Raw genomic sequence first — 12,422 nt, forward strand, 5'->3', positions numbered from 1 at the left:
TTCACAGGGCTGCTGATTACTCTCTCTCCCCTTCATCATTTTGTTTTAAGCCCTCATTTTAGAGTCAACCATCATTTTGGAAAAAAAAAAAAAAAAAAAAAAAAAAAAAAAAAAAAAAAAACTTCTCAATTACCATGACATAACTTCTCAGTGATAGTTTAAGGAGAAGCATGTAACAAAGGAGAATTTTTCCATACGATACTTAATTTTTTGTTGGATAAATTAGAAGACTTGCACTGAATGCTGCAAAAGACTGACAAAAGACAGTTTTTTTAGTTTTGAACCCAACTTAACTTTGCAAGAGCTGTATTCTGGCCATGGCTCCGCCACAGACTAATCCTCTGAAACAATAACTTCTTTCAAATGGTCATTAAGACCCAGGATTGTTCTTATCTAAATATACTAGTCCAAAAACTGGACTGAAAGAGCAAAATTTCCAAAATGAAATTCCTCCACTCTCTTTTACACATTCATTTTATGATAGATTAACTTGTCTTTTGGAGATGTATGGCCGCCTTCACTGAGTATTGAAAGAGTCTAGAAGAAAAGCTTTATTAGAAGGCTAAACTTTATAATAGCTAAAGTTATCTGAGATTAATCCCATTATAATTGTCTTCCACTTCATATGACCTGGGTCTTAAAACCCAGGGTCTGAGAGGCAGAAATGTCACACAATGAGTGAAAATGAACAGAAATTTTACTCAAAATATAGAAAATACTGCATAATATTAAATACTCCAATAAATCAAGTCCCAGGAGTTCCAAAAATTAATGGATACATTTTTCTCACTCTCTCTGTTCCTAGTTTAGCACAGGAAGAATAATGACCCCACATCTCAAAGCAATGCTTGAAAATTTTTTAATTGCAACTATTTATGAAGCTGCAAATACACTAATGAGGCACAAAGTATTGCCTCAGGGAAAATGAATAACTTCTTCTTCAAAGGAGGGCGTGAATGGTGGCACTAAAAGAAAGCATGATGTTTTACAAAATAAAAAATATTGATTAGCAATGAATTACACACACACACACACAAAACAGTTGTGCAGTAGCCTTAAGAAGAAAAAAATTAAAAAAGCGTTATTTTTCTTGAGTTTATTTAACTTGTGAGGGAAGCCATTTGCTGACTATTCATATCTCTTGCTCTGAAGTTAATGCCTAGTGCATCTAATAAAAGTTAGTAAAATGAATATCTAGATTTAGAGAATATACTTGAGATTAAAGGAGCACAAAATATATATATATAATTTTATAACTTATTAACTCCTGACTCATAAAGTGCTTAAAATAAGCTGTGATAAATAAAAGCTCTAAACATGCTTCTAAACATGTCATAAGTGTCCATCCATGGATTTGGTGAGACTGAGGTACTAGTATAAAGTGGGAGAACTAAGATTTTATACATGATGGAAAAGGAATTCTCTGTATGCAGACCATCACCTGAAGGCACATGACATGTTAAAAAAAAATAAAAATGTTTTTAATCTATCCTTTTTAACAGAAATGCTAAGATATTTCTATGTTTATTTTTTATGTAAACTAGGATGAATGTGCGAATTATGTCCGTGTCCTTCACCCATACAACAGAACACATCTCCTGGCTTGTGGAACAGGAGCTTTTGATCCACTCTGTACCTTTATTAGGGTTGGGCATCCATCAGAGGTAAGAAATCTCTTTTATAGTAATGACTCTTTAGATTTATATTGCAGCAAAACCTCTATGGCTAAAAATAAATATTTAAATTCAAGTGCTCAGAGTTCTCATAGAAAGCATACAAGAGGTTGTTTTTCTCAATGGAAATGTAATCATCATCCAAAATTAAGTTTGTGACTAGGGGATCTCACTAATAAGGTATATTTTGGAGAATTAAGCAAAAGACTCATCTTTTCATCTTAGAATTTTACATCGTTTGAGCTGATGCAACACTTTTTGAAACAGCATTCTTCTTAAATATTTCATTTTTTAGCATAATCTGTTTTTTTTTTTCTGTTTTGTTTTATGAAATAATGCACTATATAACAAATATATATATTTAGTTTGATGGCAGATGGAATATCAGCATTTTTTAATCAGCAATAAGCAATTTTTTAAATCAGCAATAAGCATTTTTTACTGAATTCAGCTTTTAGTGTCGATTCTATTCAGCAATGCTGAATGTATTCAGCAATTCCTTAATATTAATTTTAACTGGGTGAAATAATACTACGCAGCAGATCATTAAGTGTAGCATAGAATCTATAAAATCTGGATCATTCCTGCCTCAATTATATTAGATCAGAGTTAAAGAATCACCAAATATACCAATTCCTCATTTTAAATTAATGTCTAAACGTCCTTAAGTACCTTCTCCTGATTGTATGAATAAACTTTGTTACTACATGGAGACCACAATGCTGACTGGTTGGACTTTGGACTTGCTTACATCCTGATTCCCTTTATCCTTGTTTCCTCCTGCTCCTACATACAGCCAATAAATAAATAAATAAATCATGAATGTATTCTGAAACTCCCTCTTAAAAAAAAAAAAAAAAAAAAAAAAAAAAAAAAAAAAGTCTTCTTAGATAGTGTGGAAAGGTATAAATTAAAGGTATAGATTACATTATCAGTTCTGGACCTGCCAGTCCATACGGAAACATCAAAACTGAAATTCAACATGAAAATTGGACACTTAGAGCAATCTCTTTGCATATACTTAGTAGTGCTGAAGAAATTATTTATTCTACTATAAGGTAAAGCAACCAGTAAGGAATCCCACTGTTTATCCAAGCTGCCTTGAATTTGGAAATTTTCAGTAGGATGCTAGAGAGGCATGTGTGATGACTGCTTTTAGGAATCTGACCAGAGATTCCTGGTCATGCAGTTTGAAGATGTGCTGGATAATGGTCTGGCTTAGTTGTCTCACGTTTAGTGACATCTCCCAGTAAAGCTGAATGTTTGTCATGGAGCTGATGTTAAAACACCACCCAAGAGAGTTCTTGCTTTCTCCAATGCCATGTGCAGGATTTTCAACTTGATTGCAGTTATATTAGTCCACTTTAGAGGCAGGTTTAATATTGTGTATATTGTTTATAAAATAACATAGAATGAACAATAATAACCAAATTTACTGATGATCATAAGAAAAATTAAAACTTCTAAATAAATATTCAAAAATGTTTTCCTTTTCTTTTCCATATTTTACATTTTCCAAAATCTGTAAGATATGTCATAAATAATCAGTTGATGTGTATGTATATACAACAAGAAAAAAAATGTTTTATGCAGCTGAAATTGGATAAACTGGAAAAAACTCTGCTATATTCTAGAAAATTAAAGTTTGGTTTTGAATTATGTTGTATAAGTTTAAGGGTCACCTTCAATTGTGAAAGAAATATTGCAAATATACCTTGTATTTATTTATTTATTTTTGCCTAGTTCCAACCCCCCTGCCATGGGCAGGGACATATTTCACTAGACCAGGGTTGCTCAAAGCCCCATCCAACCTGTCCTTGAACACTTCCAGGGATGAGGAAGTGTATGTTAGTATTTAAGTTAAAATACGATGATGATGATGATGACGATGATGATCTTAATGTGTATTTTAACTGTATGTTAACATAAATATGTGACTACAGGGGACATTCTTCCTTCCCACCCCAACACACCTGCAGTTATTCCATATCAGAATTATTCACTTTATCAGTCTATTAATAATGTGTTTTCCCTAATTCCTTTTCTCACAGATTTCAGCTTATGCTTTCCTAAGCAATCTGGTTTTATTCCGTCTTCTACATCACACTTCAATTGTTATTTCACATTTAGCTGGCAGTTTTGTGCCTACTATGTCGAAACAGCTATTCTTCAGACTTTTCTCATACATACAGTTTTACTTATTGGTGTATTGGTCAGAACAGCGGGAAAACAGAATAGGGGCTAGAGATGATTTAAAATAAGCACTTGGCTCAAATAAATATTAATAATAGATAGAAATTTTTATAAAGTCTAGCATATAAGTCAATAAAGGTATTTATTTTAATAATATATATATATATATATTTTTTAATAAGCCTTTCTGTGTAAAAGTGTACCCCTTTGACAGATTAAACTAGAACCACATCACCAGAAACAATCTCCAAGGATTCAGTCTATGCTGTAAACCTTCATCTGCTGTTAAAATCAGAAGCACTTCAATAGTTAAGAATGCAGTACAGGACTTACATTTAAAGCTATTTGACATTCAGAAATACACTGTCTTCTAAAACTGAAGAACTAAATAATGAGCAATTAAAAAAAAAAAAAAGTGAATTTGCGTTTCTTCCTTGGTCCTATTATGACCCTTGTGTCAGGCTTCCTTGTACAGTTTAAAGGAAGCAATGTCTATATATTTAGGAACACTATTTAAGAATGTATAAGCAACAGGCTAATAAAAATAGAAACCTAACAAACAAATAATGAGAAACAAGATTTGTATATAAGAATGTGTGGCCCATGATCCTCCCCTTATGTATCTCTGTCCTTCCTTTCCTTCTTTTTGTTTATTATTCTCCCTTTTAAAACTGAAGTTCTAAAACTTTACTCACACTGAAGTCATGGGAAAATTACAATTTTTCTGTTTATGTAGACCAACAGGAAACTCATTTGCTACACCAGTAGCTATAAGGACATAATTAGCTACACTAGTTTCCATTATCTGAAAAGTTGACCATCAGGATTAAAAAAAAGACAGGTGCCATGTGTATGGTAGTTTAAAAATAACACATGGTATGTGCTTGAGTGGAGAAATTGTAATCTTGAAGGATAAGGTTATCATATAACTGCAGGAAGTAAAGAGACCAGATCTGTCCTCAGAAAATTGCAGTTCAGACTCTGTGGTTCTCTCTGGTGAGAGTATCCTGAGTCAGTAACTTCAATTATTGTCTTGCAGTTTCCTCCACCTCAGCTCTCTTGTCTCTGTCTGGCTGTCTGAATTTCATGGAAAAGAGAATAACAAATGGTTGGCAGCTGCTCACCAAACTCTTTAGGTTCAGCCATGGAAATAACCTAATCAGGGAATACAGTGATCCTTACACAGCACTACTGGCTCCCAGCCAGCCTCAGATGGAGACCATGACAGCATCATACTCCCTGCATTTTTCTGAATTTATTTTTGTTACTAAGAACAGTTGTACAAAAACAGGTTTGTTCTTTCTTATACATTAATGCATCTATTTCTTCTTTACTACCCAGTTCAGAGCACAATTGCATCCCATCTGGCTTGATAACATGCTCCCCAGATACTAGTGATGTTTCCAGCGAACAGAAAACTGATTAAGAGAATTATAATCTTAGGGGGAGACATTACAAGAAAAAAGATGTCTCTACATAAATATTTGTAATGAAGTGGGATAAAATAGCACAATGCAACAATAGAAAATTTGACCATACCAAAAGCAATCTTAAAAATATAAGAACATTCCATTCTACGCAGCAGCAAAAACATGTCTCTTAAAAACAAACAAACAAACAAAAAGCTAGTAAAACTGAGACTTTTTATTTAAGGGGTAAATGCTGGTTTATAATACATAGTTACTGCATAGAAAGAAAATTTCTTATATATATTCATATTTTTTAAATATGTTGAACTTCATTATAAGAAAAATCTAATTTTGATTTGTGAAGTAGGTTGCTTCTGAACAGAATCTCTGTGAGATCTTTTATATTTGAATGTTTCTATACCTTCTTTTAACAATGACACTTTGCAGACCTTTTGAGTTATCAAGTGTGGGAGGAAAAAAAATCATTTTAGCAGACTTCTGTGTATCTACATACCTAGCTATCAGAGCATATAAAGCATTAAGTCTCCCATATGGAATTATGAACCAGAAGTATCAACACAGAAAAAATACTTGCTTTGTGGTCCCTACCTTAAATTAAGTGTCAGTATTGCTTCCTGAGCAATACTGACAAGGCAAGATGTAATCCTCTCAGTAAAAAACTGCAGGTTCTTGAATTGTAATGTGCATGTTAATAACAGTTAGATATTGTAGACGTTTAAGAACTTGATAGAATAGCAGGACTGTATTTTCTATAACCTCAGCCCTTGCAATTTACTGAAAAAGACAAGAGAAACAGTGTGGTGGAACAAAATAATTCTAGCTCTTGTGTCTCAGTAGTCCCATGTTGCAGGAAAATGTATTTTGTTGCTGGATAATAATGAATGCTTCCATTAAATCATCCTTTTCTGAATATCTTTTTGGTAAGAAAATGAAGTATAACAGTTCTTCCTTTGGACTGTGATAATATCCCAAAGATGGGTTCATGCTTGTATTCATATTCTACATCATTGTCTATCCTGATTCAATAATTAGTGTGCTTTTGTGAGGTGCACTCCATCTTATGAAAAAGAATGTTCTTCCTCCAGTAAATAGTCTTTCCTTCCTATGCAACTACAAATGCATACTTTCTCATCCAAAACAGGTTTGAGTTGTGTCTTGCAGAACACTGGACTCCTGTCAGCAATCAGTGAAGCCAAAATATTTTTTTTCTCAAAAATAGGCAGAATTTGGTTGCCTAATTGGCAGAGCATTGTTCATTGTAACTTACTGACATTCAGAACCTTTAAGTTTCTCAAAAAAAAAAAAAAAAAAGTAAAAAATGTCCTTTCCCCTAATCAGTTTTCCTAGAAAATATTAATCTAACTTACTATATGGTAATTGAAATCTTTCATAATAAAGTTGTATTCAGATACCTTATATAATGATTAAATTATTCTTTCATGCTTTTCATGGCTTATAGAAATATCATACTAGAAGTAGTATCTATAGATCATGATTATAGAAATATCATGATATTTATTTTAAATAATTTAAGTTTTTAATTATTTCAACTAAATATTTTTAAATAATTATACTTGAGCATGTTAATCATATAAAAAATAAGCAACATTTATCGGATTTGTTGAATTCCACCTCAAACTTTTGTTCTACAACTACAGTCTCATGAAATATATTTTACTAATTCAAATTATTTGTAAATTCTATGATACATTATATAACCATTTGAAAAAATAAATGTATGACAGAGTAATACAGTTATTTTATTTGATTATTGGTTTAATTGATACTGCTGTGGAATTCCAGGCTGTTCACTTTAGTAATGCTGTTGCCAGATATTACCTTTCTAAAAATATACAATTGTGGTCAATGATAGCAACAACCAGCTTTTGATTTTTTTCTCTCTTTCTAATTGGTTTGATTCTGATGAATGTTGCTTTCCCAAATCTAAATATTTCAACAAATTGCCCAACATTTTTCTGCCATTTAGAAGTTACAAATAAGGAAAAATTTGACTGCTGATTCTGAAGACAGAACTAAGCTGGAGTTTCCAAAAGAGCATACTACAAAAGAGCATACTCCAACAAAACATAAGGTAATTGCCAGCTGCTAAGTAAGCTCATTATCACTGACTTCATGAAATATTTCCAAATGTCAAAAGGGCCATGCAGATCAGAAAAAGGTTGGGTTTGTCTATCATCCAGAAAAGAATTTCCTTCATTTTATTACAATTAACTTTTGTGTGTGTGTGAACAAAGCAAGAGTCAGAGATCCTCCAACCCAAATTTCCCATGATGCACTGAATATGTATCCTTCCCACGTGCTCTGTGAGAACAAAATGAGATAAGTCTTCAAACAAAATATGAAGAAAAGATGAAGGAAATTAGAGAAAAAAAAATTGCTTCAATTCTTGGCAAATCAACTGTTGTCACTCCTGTTGCCTTTGATGCCACTAGGGAAAAGAAAAAGAAAGTTTTGTAGTAGAAGATGAGTAGATAAGAAGATGAGTCTGTAGAAGAAGACGAGAACAAGAAATGTTTTCCATATCAGTCAATGTTTCTTCACATCTACTTACTAGTAAAACAGTTCTCCTGTACTGTTGTAAATAGCTCAAAATACTCTAGATGAATTATGATGAACCATAGGTAAATCAGATGAAGATGTAGACTGCAGATAAATCTGCAGTCAGACAATGTTTTTTCTTAATGAGCTATCTATTCAACAGAGCAGCAAGTTTTAGGAGCACCTTTCAAAGGTCCAGACTGCCTTATTAATAAACCCATAAAGTAGCTTTAACAATGTATGGGATTTCCACCAAATACAGCTAATACATTTTGTGTATTACTCAGCCTCCATAGGATCTGCAAAATGAGTGCAAATTCCAAAAGAAAACAATTTGCAGAAATAATAACCTAGGTTTTTTCTACAAACTATATGGAGACAACAAGACACAACTGATTTATGGAGACTAAGGTCTATCTGCATGAGAAAAACCTGTTGAGGGAATGGAAGATGTGGTAAAGAACAGTGCATTAGACATAGCAGCTGAGGAAACTAGCGCTGTTTAGTCTGGAGAAAAGGAGGCTGAGGGGAGACCTCATTGCTCTCTATAACTACCTGGAAGGAGGTTGTATTGAGGTGCACATCAGTCCCTTTTCTCATGTGACAGGTGATAGGACACAAGGAATTGGCTTCAAGTTACGCCAGGAGAGTTTTAGATTTGGATATCAGAAAAAAAAAAAAAAATTCTTCACAGAAAGAGTGGATAGGCATTAGAATGGGCTGCCCAGAAAGGTGGTAGAGTCACCATCCCTAGGGGTATTTGGGAGATGTGTGGATGTGGCACTTAGGGATGTGGTGTAGCGGTGGACTTGGTAGTGTTAGGTAATGGTTGGACTTGATAATCTTAAGAGTCTTTTCTGATGCAAATGATTGTATGATTGTATGATCAAGAACTTTTCTTCCAGAACATGCTGTAAATCTTTAACGTGTATGTTGAGCTGGCAGAGTACCATTTTCGGTGCCTCATATAACTAAGTAAACTGCCTACAGCTGTATTTCTCCGCCTCAGAGAGCTGATGGACTAAGTCATCCTTTCCACAAAACACCCTGGTTGTTTCAGGGAGCCCGCCCTAAATATTTCTAATCTGATGTACTGCTTATTAAGCTCTTTCCTCTTCAATTACCCTGATGGGATTCCACTTGTCAGGGAACAACAGCTCTAAATTCCAAGTCTTTAAGGCCTGTTAGAAAGAAACAGCCTTTAGTGAAGTAGCAGGTGTACTTGTTTGTAGAACAGTTCATTCAGGCTGGAATTTCTCCTGTCTTTCTAATCTGTGTTTCTCTTAATAATTCATTGGATTTGAGGAGTGACACTTGTTTTTCTATATATTCTGTAATTAGGATAAGGTTCAACTGTGCAATATGCTTTCCATTTGCCTTTCCCACCCCCCAAAATGTAGGTAAAATAAGTCCCTCAGTTCCTGCTTTAACAATTGAAGTGAATTGACATGTAAGTTAGAAAGAAACAGCCTTTACAGGAACATACAAGTATTCCAGTTTAATATCTTAGTTTAATATTTACATGGCAAAATTGTTGTGTTCTTGACCAACATTTGGTAAAGTCATCATTATTTCAGATTGTTAAGGAACAATATTCTATACATATTTTTGTCTATTATGTTCAGATGTTTTTTTCTGACGTATCTTTTTATAATCAAAACAATGATCTGCACAGTTATTCCATCTCCATGGTTTTTCCTATTACCTCATCTCCGCTCTCAGTTTGCAGAGGATTAGGGGGGAGGAACATCTGGTTCCACTGATCAAACAGAAGTGGGTGTTGGACAGTCCTTCATTAAATAGAATGTGTGACAAATTCTTGCCCTGAAAATATTTGCTCAGAGACAGTGTTCCTCTTTGGAAGGATAAAAAGCCACCACTTAAAAACCCATCCACTAAATCTTAACATGTATATCAACACAATCTATTTGTGGAATTGAATCTGCAATGCTAAACACTATGAAATTACTTTCTTATTGAAGTTCTCCGTATCTGCAGTTCACGTGAAACTATTAGTTAAGTTGAGTGATCTTTAAACTAATGTCAAGAGTTCATGTACATAAAGTGACATCAAGTAAGGCACTCACTGTCATAGAATTTTTGACCAGAAGGGATAATTATATCATCTAGTCTGAATTGCCACCTCACAGGCTGTTAAATTACATGAAAACATCCAAAAGCCTCAAATTTCATTTAGATTAAAGGACTTCAGGTTTTAGCAGTGAAATATGTGTGTGTTTCAAGAGAGATTAAAATGTTACCTAAACTCAGACAGGAAATGAATTAAATTAACATTATCTCTAAGCTTGCAGCAAAAAACAAAGGTGCTGTGCTGCAACAGGGAAAAAGGAAAAAGGAAAAAAAAAAAAAAAGACCAACACCAACCTTAATCTGAAGAAATATTTCTTACTCAAACCATGTTTTATGTATGCATCCCTATGAAAATAAGCAAGTACTAGCTAAGCAACACATGAAAAAGATTTTATGCACTGATTCAAAGAACACCATCTCCAAAACTAGACAATCTCTGATACTTTTGAGAAAAGATAAACATCCTCTTATGACATAAAAACTTTCCTTTCTAATCAAAGCTCATGTCTATGTGAGAATTCAAGTTTTTGAGATAGTTATAATAATTATCCTAATGAACAGTTACATATGTGAAGCTCAGTAAGTTAATGAAGAATGGGCAATTCTGTTCTTGCAAATGCTTTGCTTGGAAAGGAATAATTGGTATTGCATAAATAGAAACAAAGGCCTGAAAGGATCACCAGAACATTTTATGTGATCAGTCACACACTGCATGGATAATTTATCCCAGATATTGAATTAAAACATATTTAGGAAAATATGTACTGTCATTTTAAATAATCCAAAAAATGGTAAATCCACTTTTTCATTGGTGAGCTGTCCTAATATTTAATTGCTTTCAAAGTTAGGAAATTGCCACTTACTCAAGGTTAAATTTATCTAATTTCAACTTCCTGCCATTTAACCTTGATATGCCTGTGACAGCATAGTTGAAAATTCTCTTACTATCATTTCCACATCTTTTCCATATGTAAGTACCTATACACAAAGATCAAGCCACCTCTTCACTTTTTTGATAAGCTGAATAAATATAGCTCCTTAAATCTCCTGCCACAAGAATTCCTCAGTCATATTTGTGTCCTTCCTGTGAACTCTGCAGTATTTTTACGTGTTCTGGAAGTGTGGACACTAGAACCAGGCATGGTATTTGATGAGGCAAGGTCACTTCCCTACTTCAGTTTGAGATTCCTCTTTTCACAGATTTAAGTGCTGAGTTCTTGGCACAGCATCACACTGAAAATTCTCATTTTCGTATACTGCGCACTTGACTCAAAGCTACTCTCTGGAGCCCAAAGTTATTCCAGTTAATTTTACACATTTAGTTGAGACAAATAATTAGTAGTCACAAATAAGAAGGTAAATGAAGAGATCTCTAGAGATGCTTGTCACCTTTAGCTGTAACAAGGCACTTATGATATCCAAGATCCCAAATAAGGTACTACAGTATTTGGAGGCAGTTTGACTGAATGAAGATCTGAGCCTTCACCTTTTAGGGAATTCTTAAGTAATATCTTATGATATAAACTGTGTCCTTTTTCCAAGATATATCATTTTGGATATGGTTGTGTTAAAATATATTTTGTCAGCTTCTGACCTTTAAGTCTGTGTTTAGAGAATTCCATAACCTGAACACACTCAGAGCACTTACTATCATTTTCTCTTCAGTAGTTATGCCTGACGAGTCTTTTTGTATCATTCGTAAACTTTACCATTACAGAAGTAATATATTTATTTAAATCAGTGCTAAATTAAAAATAATATATAAAAAAATCAGCTTTCTATAAAAACAAAACAAAACAAAATCTTAGGAAAACCTTCAGGAAAGGAGGATTCATCAATACATACCTAATAACAACTATACTTTATTATAAATAAGCAGTTTATATACCTTAATAATTCCACAATGCACATCGTTTCATCAAATAGCTATGTAGTAAGTCAAATGCCACAGAGAAAGCCAAGTATTCTATATCAGAACAGTTGTTCTTATCAGTCAATCTTACACATTGTAAAGGAGAACAGGTTCATTTGACAGTACTCCTTATCCATAAAATGGGGTGAGTGACATATACTACTTTTGGGCACTATCTAAATATGTCTATATCTGAAATTTAAATTTAATTTGGCAGATCGGTAGAGATTATGAATCGATCACCCATATGAAATGAATTTTCCATTGTATTAAACCTGTCTTTTAGAAGATTAAAGACAGATGGTCAGGAGAGAATGAATCAATACAGAGGTATAATATTATTAACCCAAAGAGAAAGAAATATTCCACCTGTGTGGTAATCTGATTGGGATAGGTAAACATTCCAGTCCTCATCATACTGATTTTTAGATTCTGCCACCTTTATTTATGATAGAAACTATTTTTCTAAGAGAGGGTACCTTATGAATTCTATGGCATTATTTGAGGAGTGGAGGTACTACGCGAAAAGGTATTAGTCATCGTAGTTAAAACAAGCAAAAATTG

The 12,422-nt window shown here is 33.4% G+C and overlaps 1 protein-coding gene across 2 annotated transcripts in view; it reads left to right on the plus strand.

Moving 5' to 3' along the window:
* Nucleotides 1–12,422, plus strand: part of SEMA3E (semaphorin 3E) — a 147,852-nt gene that overhangs the window by 87,719 nt on the left and 47,711 nt on the right. The window contains exons 4-5 of one of the 2 annotated variants that reach the window (XM_040548268.1): nt 1,545–1,664; nt 7,284–7,388. In XM_040548268.1, the coding sequence (XP_040404202.1) occupies nt 1,545–1,664; nt 7,284–7,388 (225 nt within the window). The remainder of the gene's footprint in view (nt 1–1,544; nt 1,665–7,283; nt 7,389–12,422) is intronic. The other variant, XM_040548273.1, reaches the window with a different exon arrangement.

This window comes from Cygnus olor, chromosome 1, assembly GCF_009769625.2.
Source record: "Cygnus olor isolate bCygOlo1 chromosome 1, bCygOlo1.pri.v2, whole genome shotgun sequence".
Lineage (NCBI taxonomy): Eukaryota > Metazoa > Chordata > Aves > Anseriformes > Anatidae > Cygnus > Cygnus olor.